Source organism: Echiichthys vipera (assembly GCF_963691815.1).
Source record: "Echiichthys vipera genome assembly, chromosome: 19".
NCBI lineage: Eukaryota > Metazoa > Chordata > Actinopteri > Perciformes > Trachinidae > Echiichthys > Echiichthys vipera.
The window spans coordinates 20087260-20113066 of record NC_139844.1 but is presented as its reverse complement, the minus strand read 5'-3'; the positions used below and the strand labels follow the sequence as shown (position 1 = coordinate 20113066).

At 42.1% G+C, this 25807-nt stretch overlaps 1 protein-coding gene across 1 annotated transcript; it reads left to right on the top strand.

Annotated features, from left to right (window-relative positions):
- Positions 1-8633: 8633 nt before the first annotated feature.
- Positions 8634-25474, top strand: rnf217 (ring finger protein 217). The gene is made up of 7 exons (XM_083934227.1): positions 8634-9671; positions 15315-15536; positions 15827-15991; positions 16962-17059; positions 17446-17549; positions 18926-18997; positions 20459-25474. Exons 1-7 carry the CDS (start codon positions 8688-8690, stop codon positions 20536-20538), a joined length of 1725 nt encoding a protein of 574 aa, XP_083790353.1. The 5' UTR covers positions 8634-8687; the 3' UTR covers positions 20539-25474.
- The last annotated feature ends 333 nt before the right edge of the window (positions 25475-25807 follow it).

The window sequence follows — 25807 nt, the reverse complement described above, 5'->3', positions numbered from 1 at the left end:
CGCGCAGAAGGATTGAAGTCCGGTAACATTTCCCTTCCACGTCAGTCCTTCTGTAGCTCTCAATGCCAAGCTTCCGACGTCACTCCCCCATCTCTTTCAGCAGGCAAGTTTTTCCCTTTTACTGAAGGCCGGATCAAACAACCTAATCAGCAGCATCGACCTCTTACTAATAACATAAATAGTTTGAAATCTTCCACAGGCAACGCTGACATGAAGAGAAAACACCTTTTACAAAAGTGACAATCACAGTCAGAGTGGCCTGAATCTCGTCATAGATTGGTATTTTTTCGTACCATAAAAAATGTGACAAAAAGCTGAAAAATGTCCGTCGTCGTCACGTGGGAACAGGGAAGCATCTCAGTTGGATTATTAGGTTAATTATTCATTGTTTTGATCGATGTAGAGCATTTCCGAACTCACTGAGGGAGGACAAAGATTGGTGGAAGGAGGAGAAACAGAAAGCGACAGAGGCCGAGGCTCCGAGGACACCGCACACTCTCACCCTCAACTAACGAGGGGGGAAAAAATTATACCAGAGAGATGCCGGAGTCTTCCCTCTCTTCACCTCTACACTCGAATTCTAATGTAGAAAGTGCCAACTATATCACCACATGGACATCCGTAGAGCCTCTGGAGAGCAACAGACTGGGACCAAAACTAATGAGTCTCTTGAGTTCCCATGTAAGAAAAATAGCGAGGATATCACAAATAAATAAAACAAATCCACATTTGCATTCCAGTCCGACCAGCAGGTTTATTCTTTTATTCTGCTCAGAAAAATCCACCGATTCCTTCTGGATTACTAAACATTTGTGTTGCAATCACTGGACCAAAAGTTTGAGGCCTTCTCTGTCATCCAAGGAACATTTCTGGGTGGAAACACGGACACGGACTATTCCCCTCTACAAACTACAAAGTCCACCCTCCACCCCTCTCCCTCTGCCAGTTCAGCAGTTCATGTTTTGTAACAAAACTCTGTGGGTTAGCGTTCAGAGTCGCTGCCCCCGTGACGTGAGGCTCCACCAACGGTCACTCCGGAGGACAGAAACGACATTTTGTGTGTTTGCATGAGGTGTTTCCAAACTGTTGCGTATTTAATCTCATGCTGCGTGTGACTAACTAGCTACTTAAAAACGGGAACTGTTTGGTTTGTTGAATGCTCCTCAACGCTCTTCAAAGAGTCCTAAATGTGAACTTTGTGATTTTTCTATAAATAACACAGTCTGAAATGTCTACCGGGATAAAATAGCTACTACAATGTAAAGCGATGAAATGTAACTTTGAACTTCTAGACGTTTTTTAATCGCGTGTGGCCGTGTTTACCGTTTTTTCTAGTTGACTACTAATGTATGATGTTGTGTACAAGTGGGACTACTATGTTTTATTTCTTCTTATTGTACAGCGTATTTTAAAACGAGAGCGGGACGAGGAGAATCGGAGGAAAGGGAATTAGTTGCACTATAGTCTGTAATTCTTTCATTGACCATTCTGTCAGGGCTGGGAATTCACTTTCACTTCAGCGCATAATTAACTTTTCAATATTCATTTCTATTTGAATCATCAACCAACACCACACGTTGATTTTTAATGAATGAAATAACTGCAGGTCAGGTGTCTTATTGCAAAATTCAAAATCAGGAAGTAATGCTGTGCAAGGGGTCACATATCCTTTATGTATTATGTAGTTTAATTGAAAAAGATATTTGGTTTCTTTTGCAAATTTGAAGTGAAAGTGAATTTGCTTGTCTTTAATGGAGTTGATCACGTCAATATCACCTGACACTGTCGAACCAGTACCAACTTAAACAGCAATCTGCCAGATATGAGAGGATTTCATACACATAATGTGACCTGTGTGTGTGTGTGTGTGTGTGTGTGTGTGTGTGTGTGTGTGTGTGTGTGTGTGTGTGTGTGTGTGTGTGCGTGTGCGTGTGCGTGTGTGTGTGTGTGTGTTTGTGTGTGTGTGTGCGTGTGTGTGTGTGTGTGTGTGTGAGACTTTGTACTGCAATACATTGTGTTTTTTTGTGTCATGGTGAACTGAATGACATTTAACCCAGAACCTGCAAAGCCACAACTTCCACACAAATGAAATTGAAAAACTCATCAAAGATTGTTAATGAACAGCAAAAACAACAGTAATATGATGTTTTTAAACCAATAAGAAGACAGAGTGTACACCGTTTTTAATCAATCTTGGCAGTTACTTGATCACGTTTAGACTTTGGAAGAGTCAACAGAGCGTTTTGTAGCTCTAAAAACACACTTCTGTACATAAAGAGTTTGCAGAATTAGCTGGAGGTGAGCCATTACACAAAAAACATTCAGTCTGCAGCAGCTATCTCTATTAGCAGTTACAGAGCTCTCCTCAAATATAACTACTCCATTTTGAAGCTGCTGTTGTGGTAAGACAGTTATAGATTCTACTGTTTTACGGTGCTGATAAAATGAAGGAATACAGGGAAGGACGTGAATTGTGTGTTAGGAAAAAAAAATCACAAAACAGCAAAATACATTTTGCATTCTCTAAGCGAAATGCAGCATTTTCCGCTTAATTCAAACTATTGTGATACATTTTTTTGTGTGTTCGACAATTTAAAGCCCCTGCAAACTTCCAAATATTAATTTCTTTATAATCTTAAATATGTATTACTAAATAAGAAAACTTTATCAAGAGTTCAACACTGAAAAGCTCAGCTAATGTGTGAGTGAGACCAGATTGGATTGATCGTAATCTGGAAACATAAGCAAACAACCCAGCTGATATGTCTTGATTCACATGTTGCTAAATCCTGAGTGGTGCACAGAAGTATGGGACATCACCTCAAAGAACTTCAACCTAAAAAGCTCAGTACAGCCTGAATGTTTTTTGCGACCCCATCAAGTACTTTGTAAGGTGACCAGGGGTGAAAGTAGTTTTTCTCTTGCCGTCACTATCATATTGACCCATAGTGCGCGTGCAGTACAAAAATACACTTGCTTGCATTCACTAGGACTTCTTATCACTCTTGTACTTTTTATCCCACTGCTACTGTGAAAGACTTTGCAACAAACATCTGTTTTCTAAATCACTTTGATCACAAGCTGCACACGTTGGCACAAGATCTGGTTACGCCGTATGTGCGCTGTGTAGCTCACTCGTCTGTCCAGCAAAACATACACACATCAAAACAAAATTTTGAAACACGTTAACATATGTTTCTGTATATGTTGTTTTTATTTGGGAGACTTTGCAGCAAACGTCTGTCTACTAAAACAATTTGGATACAAGCTGCGCCCGTTAACGCAAGATGGTTAAGCATTATGCGCGCTTTCTCGCTCGTCTGTCGAGTGAACCGCTGCACGGATGGTTCAGACACAATTCAGGGAGAGTACAGAACGAGTTGTATGCTGTGTGTATTGGGGAAAACTTGTTGCTTCTGGTAATTTGACGTTAGCAGGAATTTTTTTCAGAGACAGTATATTTTTCTTTCTGGTACAGTGTATCCCCTCAAAATCTTTTACCGGCTTACTTTCACCCCTGAAGATGATTGAGAAAATATTTTTTTTGGGTCTTCAAGTGTTATCATCGGTGCTTGAACAATTAGTATTTCAAGGAATTACAGCTGTAAAGGGCAAAAACGTAAAGCAGGAATACAACATGGAAAAGTTGAGGACCCAGGACAGAACCTTGAGGTACTCCACAGGCGAGTCCAGCTTCTCTATATAAATCGAGAATCAACAAAAGCATCTTTTATCCGTATTTTAAAGTTCAATTGCAGGACATTGGACTGAGCATTTCGAGATTAACAGCAACTATTCACAGTGTTGCTACGACAATACAGGAACATGTCACTAACTGCCAGTGAAAACAAACATCCAAACTTTCTCTGTGGCTCTGGGTTGATTTGTTGATGTTCACCACTGACTAGAACCATCTATGTTGGTTTAACTCCTTCTCTTTTAATGATGGTTTTCCCACAGGTGACTGTACATAAACTAGACTGTTGGGAATAAAGTAGACAGTGGAGAAGGAAAGTCTATATTGTGTCCTCTCTTCTCTGACCTTTCAGTCGTTTTTTTGTACTTTCGGTGACCTCAGCTTAGCTGCTACATTATGCATGTGAATGTGTTCACAGTCTGAGTTCTTCTTTCGGGGTTGAGTTTGTCTTTGTTGTCCAAGTGCTTTGTTGTCGTTTGCCAAGTGTTTTCCAGTATTTAAGTTCTGAAGAAAAGAAAGAAAAGAAGATCCACTTTCTAAAGCGACTGAAATGAAGCTAAACCGGTTGAAGCAGGATCCAAAAGGCAGCTGAGGGCAACATCATCACACATCCTGACCAGTGATGTCGCACATCAGTATCCTGCACACACACGCACGCACACAAACACAAGTCACTGCCAGGAAGCAGCATTGTTCCTGTGCCCAGGAAACATACCGGTAATCATTAAGAGGAGTAGAGTTGTATTCGTCCATCCTCGTCTAGCGTTTAAAGGTATTTTCGGGGTTTAAATCCCTGAGAATAATGGTGTTAAAGTAAATAATGGAACATCTACTCAATTAATACTAAAAACCTCTCGAGTGAGAAAGAAAAGCCCTCTTTATGTGGATGCATTAGGCTCAGTTTAAGATGGAGTAAATGCTCAAGATCGGAAGTACCTTAAATATTTATTTGTAGCCTGCAGAGCGTCCCCACTTTTTTACTTGTTAAATGTGGAGCAGCACACTCCAGGAATGTCTTTCTGTAATAATAAGCAGATGACTTGCACTTGTAAAAAGCTTTTTAACAGCTTTGGCATTCTCCACTAAAAACCAATTGGGCACAGCAAGGACAAGTAAACTAATTACAGTGTGGCTCGCTCTCTTTGGCATTAATAAAGAATTGTAACGGAGCTAACAACCCATTTTACAAGCGCCCCAGTTAGGTTTATTTGAAAGTTGTGCCAGCAGCACTGAACTAAAAATGTGTCTGTGCAAATGACTTTCATTCGCATGCTTTCAGGTGTCACTTCTTCCCATTGGAATTATGTGGGGGATTAAATGAAGATGCAATGAAATGTAATAAGTAAGTAATAAAAATGAGCCTTGAACTAGCCTTCAACTACCACTTAGTGAGTATAGAGTGATAATGTTAATGGCGCAATTCGACTTCTTTTGTTATATTTGTTTCTAGTAGATAAAGACTTAAGACGACGGATTTAGGATGCGGGACAGAAATGCACACGTGCGACTGAGCTGGCAAACCTCTGACTGAAAGGTTTTGCCCCTCTCAAGCGTACGCTCTTATCCAACATAATAACAAAGATGGTTGTGTTCGTGTGAAGCGGTCATAATCAGGCCCTGCGACTGTCTCACATAACACCAGAGCACCGGTTGTGAAACAGGCACTGCTCACTGCTGTCACGGATGCTTACTTACTTACTTACTTGCATGTGAAAACCTTTGTTTCACCTGTGCGTTTCCTTCCATAAGTCAAAATATCTGATGTGAAAAAGGAATACGGATATGGACTGCCGATATTTGGAGCCGATTCTACTTTGGCTCCCTCAATTTACATCATAAAAATGTTACGAGTCTCAATTAATAAAAAAGGAACTTTGATTTAACTTTAAAAAAGGCGTCTCCAGCAACACAGAGCTGCTTGTGGAGGCCTGTCTGTAAATAATGTCGGAAAAAAATATCAGTGAACGCAGCAGCCCACATCAGCCGATACGATAAACGCAAATATCATCCGGCCGATGTATTGGTCTATCACTACACTGAATGTGTGTGTATCATTACGTTTTCTTTGTCCAAAGAGATAAAAGGTAAGTAATCAAACCAACTTTGCATCCTGTTCTGATTGTTCCTTCTGAATATCTGAGTACACCTGGATCTGTAATTAACATTTATAAAGCTGTTGTTAAGTGGGAGAACAGCTAGTGAGCGCCAGTCAGCAAGAACATTATGTATTTTACATGAGGCAGCCGTCTCAGCTGCAGCCACAAGATCCTGTTCCCAGGGTGTGGTCATGTGATTAACACACCGATGCAGAGATGTGCAACATATTTAAACAAACCTCAAACAACTAGATGCTTTGTCACAGACTAGACTGAGAAGACGAGGTGATAAAGCAGAATCTACTTTATAATTTCAGTCAACAATTTTCTAATGAAACACTACACAGTAAATAAGAGCCTCTGGGGGCCCGGTGTGATCGCCAACTGCATATGAAGAGTTAAACACTTGCAAAAGAAGCTGGAGGCCCGCCATTTATTTGTTGAATGTGTCAACAAACATTTAGTAAAGCAATCCGGCTGTTAAGTGGTGATGTAACGCCCTTTCAAAATACGATTTCTGGGTCCAAACCGGTTCGATCCTCGTATTTCTACAACGCAGCAGTGCCGTGTTCCCTGTTGTTTGAACAGATCTGAGTTTTAAAAAAAACAACGTAATTGTCATTTTACCTCTTTCTTATGGATGAAAAAGGTGTTTAACTGATGTTAGAGGTGTTCGTAATTGTTCACATGTTCGGTTGTTGTGTCTGTTTTGTTTCAACGGAGCGTTTGGACCCGGAAATCGTATTTTGAAAGGGTGTGACGTCAGACTGAACAGCAGGATTGAAAAGTTCTGAATCTCTATTGTCGTCTGCTGATCGTGGTCCTGCATGACGCCTCCTGCTGCTATTATCACATATATTCATATAAACTATCATGAGTTAATTATAAAATGTGCAGCCATTAAAACATCATCAGTAATATATCTCATTGTATCACAGCTGTTATTACCGCTACTCATCATTTATCACATTTACCACCATAATTATTATCATTGTCTTATTCTGACACCTTAGCTGTGCTTGTTTCTACTGTTCTACTTCATTAACTGCCATAACATATAAGTCATATTCACATTACTATAGATATTATTATAGTTGATGTTACTTTAGTGGTTGCTTGCATCTCTGGAAGTGTCTCTCTGTCTGTCTTTGTGTCTGTCTTTGTCTCTCTCTGTCCATCTGTCTGTCTTTTCTCTCTCTCTCTCCTTTTCTTCCTCCCAACCAGTCAAGACAGATAACCGTCCTGCATAGAGCTGGGTCTGTCTGACGTTCCTGCTGTTAAAGGGAAGGTTTTCGTTGCCACTGTGTACTCAAGAGGGAATTGTTGGGTCTATGTAAATCATAAATAAGTCAGAGAGTGTGGTCTTTACCTACTCCATATGTAAAGTGTCCTGAGATAACTTTTGTTATACAAAAACAGAGAAATAAGCTCAATCGGATCATGTCATTGTGTAATCTGTGTAATCTTGTAATCCCATTTTCTCTTTTCTAATCGTACTTTATTTGTGTTTTGTGTGTAACCGTGCTGCTTTTGTGCTGCCGTCTTGGCCAGGTCACTCTTGGAAGAGGTTTTTTATCTGTATTAGTGTTTTTCTTACCTGGTTAAATAAAGAATATTGATCGATTGATTGTTATGAATTGGCACTGTAATTAAATTGAATTGAAATTGAATTAAGAGTTTGAAGCTCAACACTCTAATTACTGTGGAGATGATAGTGGACTTTAGGAAACACCCCCAGCACTGACCCCCCTCACAATAACAAACAGCCTGGTGTCCAGACTGGACTCAAAGCGGGCTGGGAAAGGCCTCACTCACCCTGGCCACAACCTCTTTGAACTCCTCCCCTCTGGCAGACGTTACAGATCTGCACGACATCAAAACCAGACACAAAAACAGCTTCTTTCCTCTTCTGAACATCTGATCTGTTGTACTGCCTCTTAAATCTACCTCCTGCATTTAGCATTTAGTATGTTCATCCTTTAGATTTGTTTTATATATATGTATGATTGTATATAAGACCCTACTTCATATTGCATTCATGTACAGTATGTTGGATATATCCATAACTTATGTGCCTGTCTATTTTTGACATCTGGACTATATATCTATCAAAGTCAAAGTCAAAGTCAGCTTTATTGTCAATTCTTCACATTCATTTCTCACTATCCCATGCGTAGACTAGACAAGACACAATTAGTAAAGTGGCAAGACACAATGTTAAGTGACACAACATAAATGACTAGCTGCTTTGTTGTCCCATTCATTCATTCATTCATCTTCAACCGCTTGTCCCTGTCGGGGTCGTGGGGGGCTGGAGCCTATGCCAGCTGACATCAGGCGTGAGGCGGGGTCCACCCTGGACAGGGCGCCAGTCTATCACATGGCACATAGAGACGAACAGAGACAGACAATCATTCACACTCACATTCACACCTACGGGCAATTTTAGAGTCTCCAATTATTATTTTATTTTATGTGTACTTAGTGTCTTTATTGTGCATGTATACCTGTCTGAGGGAGTGAACACCTATCAAAGTCAAATCCCATGTATGTTTGCATACTTAAAGCCATTAAAGCTGGTTCTGATTATGTGGCTGTTGTGGTAAAACAGTTATAGTTTCGACTGTAATAGGGAGCTGAAAATATGTATGAATTATAGGAAGATATATTGTATTTGTGTTTTGGTATTTTATTTGTTTTTATTTGCCTTACTTGTGCCATTCTGCCAGGGCTGCAACACCGGGCTTCCCATCAGCCAATCACTGTTCTCCTACGTGCTGATGACGTAACCCGGAAGCGTTGAGCTGCCTGCTTTTGTTTTGTTTTGGTAGTGGGAGTCGGGCAAGAGGTAGACCGGCAGAGAGGGGTCCGTCCGGGAGGTAACCGCTCACTAAATGGGGAGAGCCACGTCGGGGATGGAAGATGACGGACCGATAGCTGCTGACGCCCGTAAAATGCCGAGTTTTATCAGCAGTGTCGAGGAGGGGAGGGTGAAATTGTCCCGCAACCTGTCGACGGAAACTTCCTTCGCGGACGGTAAAGTTGAGCGGTCGCTCCGAGATTTGAGCCGTCGACGCGTCACCAGATCGAACTCGCGGTTCTCCCTGGACGGAGGTGAGCAGGGCGAGGAGGAGGAGGAGGGGGAGGCGGAGGAGAAGAAGGGCAACAACAACAACAACTGCAACGGCGGAGGAGAGAGGAGGAGGAGGGCGAGTGCTGTCGAGATTTTGAGGAGGAACTTCGGGGTTTCTAAGTCTCCCTCTCTGTGTCTGAACGCCAACAGTCGGATGCAGCGCGGCGTCGAACATGAACACCGCGAAGGGAACGTTAATAACGACGTCACTAACGGCCGTGGAGTCGAACGCCGCGAATCTAAAAAGTCGGAGCGGGAAACGGGCGGAGCGGGGACTAAAAACGAGCACACCTCCGGGGACTTGACGGCTCCGGCTCTACAGGGGGTTGACTTTGTAACCGTTACGGGTCAGCGACGTCATAAACGTGACAGTGACGTCACCGGGGTCACTTTAGAAGGGTCTTCCGACACCAAAGAGCACGTGTACTGCACTGTTTACTGCATCGCCAACGACAGCCATCGAGAAGACGTTGAAATCACGGACGATGACGCATCTGACGTGTCAGACATGGACTTGGAGACAGGACGGGACGCGGGTTCGAGTCCCGAACCTGCTCCTTACACACTGGACGACCTGGTGGACCCTTTCGGTGACATGGCTCACTGGCTGTCCGTGGACCAGCTCGGTGCAGAGACTACGAAGCGGAGTTGCCGGGTGTGCCTGGAAGATAAAACCATCGCACCCCTGCCCTGCTGCAGGAAGGCCGTGTGCGATGAGTGTCTGAAACTCTACGTCAGCTCCCAGGTTGGTTGGTTGGTAGGAGGGGAGGTGGGGGGTTTGTTGAGTGCAGCAGGGTGTCACAATCTGGTCAAAATGCTGACCAAGAACCAGGCATTTGCTGGGTCAGTCAGCAGCTGGTTGTGTGTTGTTGAGCAGCAGTAACACACACACACACACACACACACCTTTTAAGTGTTATTTGTGGTTTCTTATCTGCTCCAATGAAATGCCTAGTGGGCATAAACATTCTGGCCCCACATGTTTGTATTAAAGGTCCCATATTATGCATATTTTCAGGTTCATGCTTGTAAATATGGCTTTCTACTTGAACATTTTACATGCTTTAATGTTAAAAAAACCACACTTTTTTTTCTCACACTGTCTGTCTGAATATACCCAAATTCCCCCTCTGTCTGAAACGCTCCGTTTTAGCATCCGTCTCTTTATCCTGCCCTCCCGAAAAAGCCCCGCCTGCTCTGATTGGTCAGCGTTTCCAGGTCTTCCGCTCTCTCAGCGTCTCTGCAGTGCGTTTACATGCAGTTTTAAAACCCGATTATATTCGGTTTAAGGGCATACCCCGGTTTCTCAAACACCACGTAAACAACTCCGCCAGATGGACTGATTCTGCTCTGCATATCCATCTGGGAACGCTTGATTGGAGATCTTTTGGGAAAAGGCGAGAGTACTGGTTGCTTGTTGGATAAACAACATTTCAGTAAAGGATATTTGCTGTTTGTGTAAAGTGAATTTACGGATAAAAGGCACAATTTCAATTTCAAGTGTCTATAAACACTGTGCCCCCGGTAAAATCGGAGTTCTCACACCCCGGTTGACAGACCTAGATAACTCCTTTAGAAACCGGAGTTCTCTGGCATTTTAACACTTTACCAGGATTATTATCGGGTGTCTCGTCTGCGCATGCGGCAGGTTTAGAACTCCCCTCTCCCCACTCTGCGGCAGTGGCTTTTGACCGGGAAATGGAATAAACCAGGAAGCCACGGGACCGAAAACAATGTGAAAAAAAACCAACAGAGCGTTACCTTTAAACCGAGGGAGGACTTCGCCATGGCAAGTGACATCACTACAATGATCAAAAGTCGGCTTCTTGTGTTTTTGACAAAAGTGAACTAGAAGCCGCATTCTGACCAGCTGTATGTTGGCAGGGCGCCACCTACTGTACCGATGGAAAGAGTTACTACGTTGATTCCCATTCAACCCCCTCTCATGTATACGATAATCTGATAGTTCCCTTCACCGGGGCAGGCTCACTTTCGGGTTACTGATGTGCATGTACACGGACCGACTAGGATTACATGACTGTAACAGTACTGTAGGGACACTTTCCAACTATATACAGTATAGTTGTGACATCACAACCGTACTGAAGTCCTGACGGCTCGTTTAGGCACAGTTTCTAAATACGGGTTGTGTGGTTTTCTCTGTGGATTGAGTGTTTTTGTATTTTCGCAATATTTACATAGCACCTCAACCAAAAAATACATGAAATCAAGGACAAAGTTTCAAGGAATAGTAACTTAAATGCCACCAAAGGTTTTCTCATTTTGGGATGGATTTGACAAGAACTTCTATTGTGTGCTATTGTTGGGCTTATTCAGCAGATCTTCCTTCTCTCAGACTCTCCTATTGAAGGAAGATTTCACCATCAGATACACTTCTTATATTCTGTAGGGCATTATTAGTCCAGCTAAAATCCAACACAGCGCAAGTGTGTCTTCTACATTGTTTTCCTTCACTTCCCAAAATATCTTTTGTTGATGCCGTTAAATATGCCTGAGCAGCACCGTAGCATCCTTTAACTTGGCCGTAAATAGGTCACAATAGGGACACAACATATCCTTTAATTCATTCTGTCACAATATATGTTTAGTAAGAGCTCCTGTTAACTCATTCTGGTGACGATTTACACTTAATCAAGCAACTGATAATAGGTGAATCATACATTTATTACTTAAATTCAGTGTAGCTGGCATGGAAATGTGGATTCAGGGTGGATTTGTCTTCATGTGCCATGTTCATGAACCAGTGCCGTCCTCTGATCACAATCACAGTTTGTTGAAACTGTGTTCCTGTTACTAATTGTACGAGCTGGGGAGAAGTTACAATGGTAGGTCCTTGCTACTGTACGCATAATCTGCTTTTAATCTCTTTAGATAAAACTGTTTTTGTAAGTCGAGTAGACCGCTTTTTATCTGCAGTCGTCTAGCTATGATAACAAGGCAATAATCCCACAAACACAGAGACAAGTAGACTCTCTGACAACCACGGTGAGAATGAGATAAGTGTTATGTTAACCGTGTAGGCAGATTTTTTTTACAGTTAATGCACTGCAAACCCTTTTAGCACCCTCAGTGAGTACAGTAAGCAGAATGTCAGAGAGATTCAAGTATGTGCTCGTAGAAAAAACCCTTGGTGGGGTCACAACCTCGCTCCTGGACACTTACACTGGAGATAAAGATTAGAGAACAAATTATAAATACTTGATTTATTCTGAAATGCTTTTATTATTGTTCAGAATTTGGTAGAATATCCGCTGTGGCTATACCACTGCTGTACTAGCATGGTTTTTAAATAACCAAGTAAGATACCTCCCAGTAATTGGTGTTAATCAAGCACCTGGTGATAATTTACTTAATTGGACACCCCCTATTTATCTGGCAGCTCTCCTAGTTACTTGGCAAGATAGCGAGCTGCTCTAAGGTGACTGAAACCCTGCAACCATACAAAAGTGAAGCCAAATTATCCGGGATACCGGCGCCACCATGTTGTTATTTTGCAACCAGTCTGCGCAGTATCGAAGTCCCATCCGTACACCCGCACAACTGATTTTATAGCATCAAATAACTAATTTTTAATAAAACGTGTCAGAAAAATGAACACTGTGACATACATCGACATGATCAGAGCTACCTAAATGTTTAGATCCGCAAACATGAAGGGGATGGGTTCATGACTGCGGTCAGCCACCAGGGAGCGATCGAGTTTCCCAATCTTTCCCAATTTCCCATCTTTATATACAGTCTATGTTACAATTGACTCAGATTGATGGACATTTTACTGGTTATGCAGTAAAAATCTGCATCACATCCGTTTATAATCCTATTTGGCTGCATGTTTTTGTCCCTATCACAAACGTAAGATAAGATAGCCTTTAGAGCACCATGCACCACAAGAGTCCCATGTAAAGAGGCTGAAGGTCCTCGAGGCAGCGGCCGTGGGTTTGACTCCGACCTGCTGCTCTTTGCTGCAAGTCTCCCCTTCTCTCTCACCCCATTTCCTGTCTGTCCAACACAATAAAGGCTTGAAAACTGCCAAAAATATTTAAAAAACTAAATAAAAGTATATACAACAGAAAATAACTTACATATATGGATATATATTTTGAAATCTTGTTAGATACTAGTTATGAATCACAGCTCTAACTTTCAAACAGACTAAATTGTTGTGTACTGTACCGTTAGCGTAATCGTTTTACTGCTTCTATCACGTACATGACTCTATGTTGGCTTATATTTCAGCCCCTTATTTTAAAACACACATTGACACGTGTGTGAGAGAGACGGATAGAGTGGCAGCAGTCATAACCTGTCCAACCAGTCTGGCAGTGGTCATCAAAGTGTTGTGGCAACAATACTAACACATCAGCTGCTGTAGGGGATATTGGGTGTAACTCTGTCAGTGGCTGCTGCTATTTCACTCACACTCCCACAGACACACACACACACACTGACAAAAAGCAATGTGTCTCTCACTGGCTGTGATGCATTGAACGTATGTGGGCAGAAATAAAATATGAAATGAGGAAGCTGAGATGAGGAGAGAAGGAACCAGAGCAGAAGACAAAAAACACTTTTTTGTCCCCTTGCCAAATGGCTATTGGCAAAGAGGTGAATGCTCAATTTACCAGCCACTCAATACACTATCATTGTTTGTTTTGTTTTGCTGGTGAGTGAAGCAAATCTATCAACCACTTGCATATTTTAACAGCATTTGACTGGTAAAATATGCAAAATATGCTGGCTGGGAGGAAACAAAGTCAAAAAAAGAGAAGCATGATACATCTGTTTCCAAGCTCAGATTACATGAGATCTGAACACACCTTTGTTTAGCTTTGGTTTTTTATTAGGGGTGTGACGAGACCCTCAGCTAACGAGACAAGACGATACACCTCATTGAGTTCGAGAACGAGATGAGACAAGGTTTTAACACTATTTTTAACTTTCAAAATGTTCTTGATTTTGATTTCAGCAGAGCGGAGGACCTCACCGTCCAATGCTGTGGCCCTGTCACCATACAAGCTGACTGACAGACATTTAGGGACAGATATTTGTTTGCTCTGCACAGCGTGTTCAGAAGCGTTGTGACAGCCGTCACTCACTCGTCTCACAGAACACATACATTTCCATGTTGTTATCGACCCACGCGTGTTTTCTCCCGCCATAGGCCTATGTGTGTTTTAAACATGTCCGTCTGATAAGTCGTAACGTAGGGCCATTTCAAAATATGATTTCCAAGCCGCATATTTTTATAACGCTGCAGTGCCGTGTTCCCAGTTGTTTGAACAGATCTGAGTTTTTAAAAAACAACAACGTAATTGTCATTTTACCTCTTTCTTATGGATGAAAAAGGGTGTCTAACTGACGAAAGAGGTGGTTGTAATTGTTCACATGTTCGGTCATTCTGTCTGTTTTGTTTCAACGGAGTGTTTGGACCCGGAAATCTTATTTTGAAAGGGTGTTACGTCAGACTTAACAGCCGAATTAACCCTATCTATATGACTGATCAGCTCAGTCTGTGTGTGCGACCTGCAGCTGACCTCACTCGCTGCGCGGAGAAATAATCAGTCAATGAATCAGTTAAACACTTACAACGCTTACATATTGTTTGTGTCTTATCTGTCGCTTTGTTGTCGTCTCCACTTACATACTGATGTCTCAACTTTTCACCTTGACAATAAATATAGTCACATTTTAATATCGCGGGATCTCGTCACACATGTAGATTTTATTGAACCCAGGTGTGAATATAATGATGAAAAATGTCTGTCTTTTGTAACAGAGTATAGTAAGATTATGAGATCCCAAAGTGAGAGCATCAATTCAATCCTCTGTGCACGTGATAAAATGTTTTTGTGTCAAACTGTTTTTTTGACTGCTTTAGAAACATTTCGGACAGATAGGTTTTGCTACATTTGATATTTATTTTTAATGTCTCTCCTGCGGCTCTGTAAATGTCTGCGGTGTTAAGGTTAGGTAGTGTTTGCATCAGTGACCAGGCTGTATAACTCATTTGTGGATAACATCTGCTGAGCACTTGATCTGGACTAACTCATGTATGTTCTTTGATACACATTAACCTCCACCCTCTCCACTGCCTCCTTCAGCCTTCCATTTATCTAACTTTAACTACCTCTATTCTTGGGTCAATTATTAACCGTTTCCCATCGGTGGTGTAAATATCTTCCACGTGTAGATTTAATACTGACAGTCCACTACCATAACAAAGGAACCCATCATAGACAGATCCAAAGTGTCAAGCAGGAGATGTTTAAGATATGTGCAGTATTAACATGTTAATGTTACTTTCACATATATGTTTTGTGTTATTGTGAACCTTAATCTGAAGTCCGAGCTTTGTGCTGTTCCCCAGGTGCGAGTAGCCAAATCTTACATCAGCTGTCCAATCCCAGAGTGCAGTGGCTACCTGGAGGAGGGCGTGGTGATTTCCCATTTAGCCAATGAAGATGTGGCAAAGTACCGTTACTTTCTAGAGCTGAGTCAGTTGGACTCGAGCACCAAACCCTGCCCCCAATGCAGCGAGTTCACCTCTCTGAAGGGCAACAACCCAAACCGCTCCGAGCATAAGTACAAGGTAAGATGACTGTTCCAATACACCAACAAAACATAAGGAAATACCGTGAAATATGGGCCGAGAGTTTTTTTTGTACCAGGCTGTAAACTTGTTTATTTCTGCTGTAAACTTGAAGGCTCTGTGGGATTGACTCACTTTTGGAGCCAACGAGGAACTGTAGTTTCTGGCACTCGGCCATTAGCATCATTTTTCAGCCCCAGAGCTTGCCGCCTGGGAAATAAATGAATTTTCGATCTATACATTTAGAAGTAACATAAACATGGGTCTGCTGTCTTCTGTCCCTTCTTTAGATCCAGTGTAGCAATTGCCAGTTTTTGTGGTGCTTTAAATGCCACGCGCCATGGCACAGTGGGGTCAAATGTCGCGAATACAGGAAAGGAGACAAGCTGCTTCGAAGCTGGGCCAGTGTCATAGAGCACGGACAAAGGAACGCCCAGAAATGTCCAAAGTGCAGGGTAAGGATACAAGTTATTATACTTTTTTTTTTTCGCTGTTGAACAACCTGGCACATGAATGCTGAATGCAGCCACCATGTGAAATGGGTATGGACAGAGGTTTGACTGATAGAGGGTGGAATCGGTGTAGATGAATAAATCAGTGAAGGCTAAGAAGCATGAGAGCAAGAGCAGATGATGGATGGGGAGCTGCAGAGAAGGAGATGGAAGCTCAAATTTAAAGTGCATGTGGAACAGCAGGACAGAGACGCATAGACAGTGAACATGTTGGAAAAAATAATGATGTCTCTGCTGCACAAAACCAAAACTGGGAGACACAGTGGCATCTCTCTTACTGCCACAAAGCAAGCCTGGTCTCGTTACGACCAAGTTATTCAACACAATATCTAATTTGACTGTCAGAGGATGACTAAAGATGGACAGATTAAGCTAATTACCGGGATGTGGGAACTGTTTGCTCGCAGCAGCAAACAATTTCCATCTGTGTTCTTCCAACTGATGTTTCTGAATTTCTGCTGCTGAAGCAGGGAGAGATGATCCTGTTTGACTGTAACGCCAACAAACTGGTGTCATGCTGTGTCGAGCTGTAAGAGAGGCTGAGAGAGGCTGAACTCAATGCCCAGTTTATAGTAAGACTGCTCACTGCTTAGGCAGCCAAATAGCAAAGATACATTCAGTGTACTGCGGCATGCACATTGCAGTGCCGTTCAATAGATGCTGAATGAAATGGTTATAGTTTTCATTTTGAAAATAAGAACTGCTAGTGATGCATCTTTGTGTTGCTAAGACTGGGAAATTGTACCCTTTTAACAATAAACCGAGCTGATCTTGAGTCTCAAGAGAACTTAATGACATATTCAAATTGTGTCCCAAGCTAAAAGAGTAAAAACTTCAGCTAACACATGCAGCTCTTATCAATATAATGTATAGTAACTATCTTCTTCTTCTTTTGCTCCATATGGTTCTACAGATCCATATTCAGCGTACAGAGGGATGTGACCATATGACATGTACGCAGTGTAATACTAACTTCTGTTACCGCTGTGGAGAGCGATACCGACACCTCAGGTTAGACTCTTTTACTTTTTTTCCTCCACCTTTTTCTATGTGATAGGGACGTGACGGTACACAGAAGCCATGGTTTGGTGCAAGCTCCGTACAGCGGGAACCCACAGGCGAGTCTTCCAGCTCCGCCTTTTTCCTTTGCGCTCCCGATATTGTTAATGACTCACATGCCAATCAGCTTGTTGTGCTAACCTCAGCGAATGTCGCCAACGACGTACAGCATCTTTGGTTCCGCGTTACGTGCATCGATCTGCATATCGCGTGTTTCTGCCTGCGGCTGCGTGCGCCAAACCGTGACCCTCGTACCGCGGCGGTTCGGTACGAACGCGCTCACTATGACAGCCCTACTATGTGATGACCTCATTTGATTTTTGACTTCCTGTCGTCAGGTTTTTCGGGGACCATACATCCAACCTCAGCGTGTTTGGCTGCAAGTATCGCTATCTCCCTGATAAACCTCATCTGAGACGACTAATTAGAGGGTCCGTCTGTGGTAAGTTGCTGTGCATTTGGGAGAAAGACAATCCTGAATATGTACCTTCTTTCAAAGGTGATGAACCTTTTTAATCTGGCTCTAGGGATGGCACTGTTTTTTCAGTTGGTCCACCGTTGTGGTCCAGAGGGAAATATCTCTCAACTATAGCGTGTGTTGCCGTGACATTTTACACAGAAGTTCATGGTTCCCAGAGGATGAATCCTGCAGAGTTTAATAATCCTGTGACCTTTCCTCTAGCTCTGTTATCAGGGTAAACTTTTAATTTGTCTCATACTACCGTTTATTATCAAATTCCTGCAAAACGAATGACATTTCCATCAGCTGTACTTTGTGTTTATTGCTAATTAGCAATAAAAATGCTAAACTTAGATGGTGAGCATTGTAAACATTATACCTACTAAACATCAGCATGTTGGCAATGTCGTGTTAGCATGCTGACATTAGCATTTAGCTCTAAGCACTTAGCTATTTCATTGGTATAGCTGCATATTCACATTTTGAAGCTACCCAGTTTGACAGCTCCTGTGTCTTATTGTTAGTAGGCACTCATTTTTCAGTAATAAGCGTGATAGATTCAATGAGTTATTGAGCACAATACTATTTGTTAAACTATGGTTAACCCACATTCCCTTAACCTGCGTTAGTTTCTGTAATCCTACTTTAGTAAGTGACTTCCTGCGTTTCCCAGAATGCCTAAAATAAATCAGCATTACCACGTTGTACTCAGCCATGGATTATAATTGTAGATTAGAGAAAAGAGAGGTAATGGAAAGGGCAGTGTTATGGGTTTTTTTTTTTTACTTGTCACGCATTGAATTAAAACCTTAAATCAAAACGTGTTGTTGCCGCTTTGCCCGGTGACCAACCAGCCACGTCCACATCTGTGACGGACATTGATTAACCCCTCAATAGCAACAGCAATGAACGCTTCCATATTTAACCATGTACATGTATGCGAGAGCCCGGAGGAAAGCTTTATAATGAAGTGTGAACGCACTGCATGTCAGATCATGTTGGTTATAATTATCCATTCACAGTTAACACATTTATGCACCGGCAAGCCTCCAGGAAGCTGAACCCTGATAGATTTGTTTGACTCTGCTCTCCATGACAGCTACAGCTAGTTATACCAGCAGGGTGTCTGTCGGAACAGGGAGCTAATTTGTCCCTTAACAAGAAGCACTTAGCCATTACAGCTCTCGTTGCCCTCTTCATGCCATGGACTGTTAGCCGCGTGGATTTTGCATGTAATAATAAGGGACATCTGAATGTGGATGGAGAATTTCCCCTAAAAATGTGCTCAGCCTTCAGCCTCCTCCACGTCCAAACTGAGTGATTATTGTTCTGCTCCTCTCTCTGTTTCCCCCCTGCAGGCACTAAGGTGCTGATAGCTCCAGTGGTCATTTTGCTGGTCGTGGTGCTCGGAGCTCTCGCACTGGTGATAGGTAACACAATTATACACATGAAAACACACACACACACACTCACACACATGCATCAAACAGGGCGAGGCTCCAGAGAGAGCAGTAAACAGATAACAGCTTAATGGTTTGGCTATATTCCAGATATTTTCTTCCACACGGCAAAGCAGGCTGGCTGTCCATGCAAAAAAAAAACATAAACATGCCAAAAATGTTATAGTAACACGCATGACATTTTCAGCTATATGTCCTCATGTAGAAGAGAAGCAAACTGCCAACCCTGTAGAGCCAGACCATCGCTCTCTGTGCGACTGACTTTTACTGCCTGAAAACACATTTGCTAGTAATATCATCCAGATGCACTCAGTGAGCACTCTGTCAGACAGTATTGTGAACTATCGATGCCTCAGCTGAACTGTAATTAGTGTTAATCTCTTCCTCGTGTCTGTGCGTATGACAGACGATCCGCTGCGGGCTAACATGACTTGATGGCAGATTCACATTTATTTTCATTGTTATTCGAATCAGTGTTGTGCTGCTGCTGCTGCTGCTCTCTTTTTCAGCTCAATTAATTTCACATATGCCAGATCTGTAGGCAGTGTGCTATAAGATGGAATAATCAAATCCATGTTGAAAAGTCATCAGAGCGTAACATGGACAGATAATTCAAGATTTACAGCGTATATTAGAAGTCCCTTATTATGCTCTTTTGGGGGGTCTTCTCGAACATGTTTACATATTTTAATATTTAAAAAACACAATATTGTTCTCATACTGTATATACTGAATATACCTGTATTCCACCTCCGTCTGAAATACTCTGTTTTAGCGTCTTTAAAGGGATACTCTGCCCATTTTAATCCAGGTCTGTGTCATGGCTATGTGGGTATTGACGTGTTTTGTGTCATTCAGTTTATTAAGACCCCCTCCCAAAGAAAGCCTAGTCTGCTCTGATTGGTCAGTATTTCCAGGTTTTCCACATCAACACTCTTGATACGTATCTCTGCACCGTCATTGCAGCCGGGGGAATGGATAGAAATATGTAGGTATAGACCTTCCATTGCTAGGCAACGGCCTGGTCCTTGGTAACTTCCTGTCAGCTGATGTCATGGAACAGAAAATAAATTAGGACTGTTTTGGAATGTTTATGTTTACATCTTTGAAAAGTATATATATACATATATTTTATGTGTGAATACATATATTTTATATATAGTATAGTTGTGACATCACAAAAGTACAGAAGTGCTGACGACTCGTTTAAAGGCACAGTTTCTAAATACTGGCTGTGTGCATTTCTCAATTAAATGAGCTTTTTGATGCATTTTAAAAGTATTTATAAAGCACCATGACCTGGTTTTAATTATATAATTATATTGCAGGCTCACTTTTTATATATTTTTTAATATGGGACCTTTAACAAGAAGTTATTTACCTTTAACACTTTTCTCTTTTCATCTCTACAACCACCTTCTTTGTGTGCAGGTTTGGTAGTTTTCCCGGTCTACTATGTGTGTAAGAGGAGGAAGAAGCAGCGCACACAGGGCTCCGGACGGTGGATATGACTGAAACCTGCCCTTTTTGTGCTTCATCTAGACCACACACACACACACACGCACACACACACAGCTTGAAAGACGTCACCCACATCTCCTCAGGGATGAACACGCCAGCCTGAGTCATCACAAACATCTGAGAGGAACATCACCAAATTAACAAAGGCAATCGGTTGAGACTTTTTAGTTGTAAGGAAGTAGTTAGGCCTGGATAAGAGCACGCCGTCACATCGAGTATGATACTCAGTGGACCATTGCTGCAAAACGCTAATTTAAATGGACTCCTCTTCACACGATGGCTGACAAGTGTTAGAATCCCCTTGAATCTCACAGCAGAGAAGTTTCTCACTGGCCCCCTTTTGTCTCGGACACAATACAGGAAGTCTCAGCAGCGTACATTTGCAAAGTTCATTATTCTGTCACACATTTAACAGCAGCCTATCTATCAGGAGAACAAATCTAAACACACACACAATAGACATGCTGTTTTGTTTACACCTGTACTTGTGGAAGGAGCGAGCTCGGAGCCCGTTGGTTGGCCTGATATTGTGACAAACTATTGTGGATGGAAGGTTTGACAGTGTTGGATACCAGAAATTATGAAAACTTACTGCTGGAAAAGGGGTAGCAGGAGCTCACGGATGAATAGCAGAGAGTTGTGAGGAAATAATATCTACCTCACTGAACTTCTGCAAAAGCTTCTTCAGTCATTTGATGCAAGATGGAAAACTGAGTTCAGGGCCGAAGCACGACTGAACACTCTCGCAATCTCACTCAATTTTCATTGGAGACTGAAAATTCCCATTTGCGATTCGGATCTTTTAGCAGCACGCACGATTAGAAATAATACGAAAGGACTTCATTTGGAGGAATGGAGTGACGATACTTAAAGGAGCTGTACTTGAAAGAATGAAAACAAAGTGGGCTGGGTTTGTCTGCACACGACTCTCACAGACCTTCCGTCTCGTCAAATACGCCCTCTGCACCCTCTGCTCAGGGCGCCATTACTCCACTATACCTTTACCCTTATGAATGCTCTGAATGTTGAGTCCAGCTCCTTTAACTATTCCGTAACCCGATCTCGAGTTTTTGCTAGAAGTTTGGAAGGTCGGGTCCTGTGTCCCCACCCTAAGATTGACACCTAGTTTGAAAGGCCACACCCAGCTTTACAAAGAGATTCTCGTTTGCGAACACATTCAACCCACTGACCCCTAAAGCCTCCTTTGTTTTCTTCTGTGGTTCTCCATAAAGTCCTCCTATCTGTCCCCCGTCTCCCTCACTTTCTTTTGGTCTCTGTCCTGGCTGAACGCTGGCTCAAACACCCTCCCTGCCTAGCAGGTCGTCTCTGCCGTGCCCACATACTGTATGCCAGTATCTGCATCATCAAAAAAAAAAAAAAAAGCTGCTGCGCGGCAAAACAAAACGCTGAATGTGGCAACACAGGCAATTGACCCTGTCCCTTTGTTAGGTTTCTTTGTTATTGTCGTTTAAGCGGTGGCTTGTTGCAGAGGTTTTGGGTGGATGCTGTCAGTGTGTAGTGGAGTCTGCATAAAGAAATAGACTCAGAGGCTCTGTAAGATTGTAGGTATATGCATTAGATAGTTGAAAGCTGCTTAGAAATTAAAATGACTGAACATACTAATGCAAATGGTACCTGTAGATAAACAGAAGACAGTCTTTAAGATTTGAGTTTCTATGTAATCTGGGTGATAGTTTGCTTAAGAGCTGTTAGTTTCATTTCTATCCTCATCAGGCTGCTGTGCACTGAATGTGTAGATGACATTTGGATGTTGATTATTAGGTGATCCGGTTTTAAAGGATGCAGAGTTTGGTTTTGCGTCCGACTTTTTGCAGTGAGAGGACACTTTGGAAAGTGACGTAGTGGCTTTTAACATGCACATACTCAACTCATTCACAATGACACATACTGCAAGAAAGCACACACGCCCAGAGCTGCCAGGAAACAGGAGATTTTCGGGAGCTTTAAAGGTCGTCACCTGGCAGCAGCCAGCTCGCTGTCCTGCACTTATCCCTCTATCCTTTCCTCCCTTCTGTCAGTCCTTAATTTCGAAAATGAGTGCACATCCACTGGAGCTGTTGCTGCCGTTCAGCCACAAAACTGGATACTTTTGAGCCTCTAATGTGTGAGACTAACACAGAGCTACCTGCGGTGCACACTGCGGTCAAGTACAAGTGGTGTCCTCGTCACTGACAGATTTTTGATGTGTTTATCCCACCACTTCATGGAGCGATCTTTTTTTTAATTTAATTTTTTCTAATCGCTGCATAATGAAACGTTTCTGACAACGTTTTAAGGAAAACACACAAAAAGACGGGCTATCTGCAAATCTACAAATGTATCTGCAGAGACGCTGCAGCAAGAGAAAGATGTGGAATGACTAAATGGTAAAACACTGAGGAGAAATGCCTCCACTGGAAACGAACGCACAGTGAAGATCAATGCATTTCAACGTCTGTAGTGGTTACAAGCGGAGTCTATCCTCCCGAGTGTTACAGCACATTTCATCACTGGGTCTTCTCTGAACACAGGATTGAAGACATGAAGGAAAAGCAGGGTTGATGTTCATGCACGTTGGACATCATTAGCTTCTTTTTTTATTTATTTTGATTTTCTACATCTGGGAGTTAACGAATAACGGTCAAATCCAGTGAAACTCTACATACAAGGTTCCTAGTAGACAGCGGCATTATATTGTCACACACTGCGTTTAGTAGATCTTGACTCTGGGTTTGAATTCACTCTCAGGGAGTTTGTTTTCTGTTCACTGTACCCCGGAGCCCTCCATCCACACGAGCTGTGCCAGAGAAGTCGTTGAACAGCGCCATCGAGTATAAAATTCATAATAATATGCTTCGCGACCATATTATAACCAGGAAGAATATACACCGTAGTGTCAAGAGTGTGTAGTGACGAAAGTGCCGTCTGTGCTTCCCAGCGTGACTCGCCTGTTTAACGCTGCCTGGGGGTCAAAAAAAAGGAAATATGTTGTAGTGACAAAGCACTGGGACATCAAATGCGCCAAACAAAACCATTGGAACTATCTATTTAATAATTGTCCACTTGCCCAGCTAGCACTACACTGACATGCTGAATTGCTGCAATTTTGATTTTGTCTGTTTGAATGAAATACGACTGACTGTGTGCAGGAGACTTGTACTTAAAAGTGTCTTCAGCACAGAGAAATTGTTCTAATTTACTGTGGGTACATACATTTTTTTTATTTTTAATATTTCCACCGCATTTTCCAGAAACGTTACCCTGCATTTTACAGTGTACCACCGCTGCCACATTAGTCTATTGATTGGCTCATTACCTTAAAATGAGCAAATTGAATATTTGGTAATGAGTTAATCAGTTACATCATTTAGCAGGTAACAAAACGTAACATTGTTAAAAAAAAAGCATTGGATTATGGGTTTACAGTGAGATTTATCACTGTCAGTTTTGCTGTGATGAATTAGTTCTACCTGGTCAGTTACAGGACTAATGTACAGTACGGGACAATGTGGTTATTATTGGGAGTAAGAATCCTGATGGGTGTTATTATGGATTTGAACCACAAATGGATTTAATTGTCAATAATGACCTGCTCGCTCCACATTGCCCTGCTTATTACACACCTACTTACTGAATAAATCAGGAAAATAATCAGAATATTTTTTTAATAACTTTAAAATGGTCCTCCAGAGTCAATGATCCGAGCTGCATTCATAGCAGCGGTCTGTTATTCCGCAATAAAGAACCGTAGAATATCGTAATTGACCAATCACAGTGGAGTATTCAACAGAGCCGTGTAACAGGGTGGTATTTGTCCCGGTCAGCCCCTGGTATCTGATTTATGTAGTTTTTATACAAGTGTGTTCATTCTGCTTGTGTTCTGATGCCATGTCTGTATGCCATCGTTTCTTGGTTTTGTTGCATTCTTACATAAAACTGACTTCACATGTCTGTAAACACTACGCAAGTGTTCGGGTAAAGCTGAACATGTGAAAAAATGTTGCTCCATATCAATTCATTCAGTGACAGAGTTATTTTGGCCAATGATTTTTTTCTCTCTCGCTGGGGTGTATCGGCTGGCTGATACTCCTGGCCTTTATGTGTTTGTTACAGTCCCAGTGATATCGACGTAAATATATGCAATAGTGCCTTCATAGCCATTATAGATCAGGGATGGCCAACCTGTGGTTCAGGGACTCCAAAGATTACAAATGAGGGTCAAATCTATCACAACCTCACCAAGTTATGCAGTAGGTGTTAGGACAGCTAAAGCAAAGTGTAATCGATCATAATACAGGACCTCTAACGTATAAGAAACGCGTTTGGAGCCGCTCAAACGTAAATCTGTGGATCTGTTGCCCCAACACACAGGGCAATATGCAATACGATCAGGCCCTCGATTAAGAATGTGCTTTAAATGGCTAAAGTTTAAACCAAGCCTCTAAAGGTGTACAAGTCACCGCGATACAGGGTGTCAGCTACATCCCAAATAATCCTAGTTTTGCACAAGTTAAACTGTCACTTTATTTGAGCTCATACAAATCTCACCTCTCTGAGGAGGAAGCAGTAGCACAGTGAGCCCTGTTTAAAACGTCGGACGGCTGATGTGGAAAAGAAGCGATTATTTAAAAAAACAAGAAGATTCATTTTCAACCAATTAAATGTGTAGTTGTGGGCAATATGTCATGGGTTCATTTCAACTCAGGAGGCCTGTGGATATTCATTTTGCTGCAAATGGTGTATCAGTAACATCAGGATGGGTTTCACCATCAGGACACGCAGACGTTTATGTCTCTACGCCACTTTGTGTTCAAGGTTATTTCTATTCAAAGAAACGTCTCGATCACTGCGCTCCTTGTTTGCACTAAGATCCTTCTACCTGCTGCCACCATTTAACATGTCTGCTGATGTTATTGTCGCTCACTTAGCCCGACACGAACGTTGTTTTCATCTGAATATCTGATGAGGAATAAACTAAACTGGGTCAAAAGTCAAAATGTTGTCGGTTTGACTGTTTTCTTAGATATTGGCATTATTACAGTTCATGTTTACAGGTTTGGGGATGTTTTTACATTGATTTATTTAATGTTTGTGAGTCAGCAGCAGTCTACTTAAACAACTGTATAAATGCCTGATCCTGTTACGTCGGCCTCGTTTTGTTTGTGACCACAGTTGTGACTACAGTTTTATGTCAGCAGGGGTCAGAAGTGCACCGCAGGAGGAAAGTCCTTATAACTGATTGTTGGTTGTTGTAGAAGC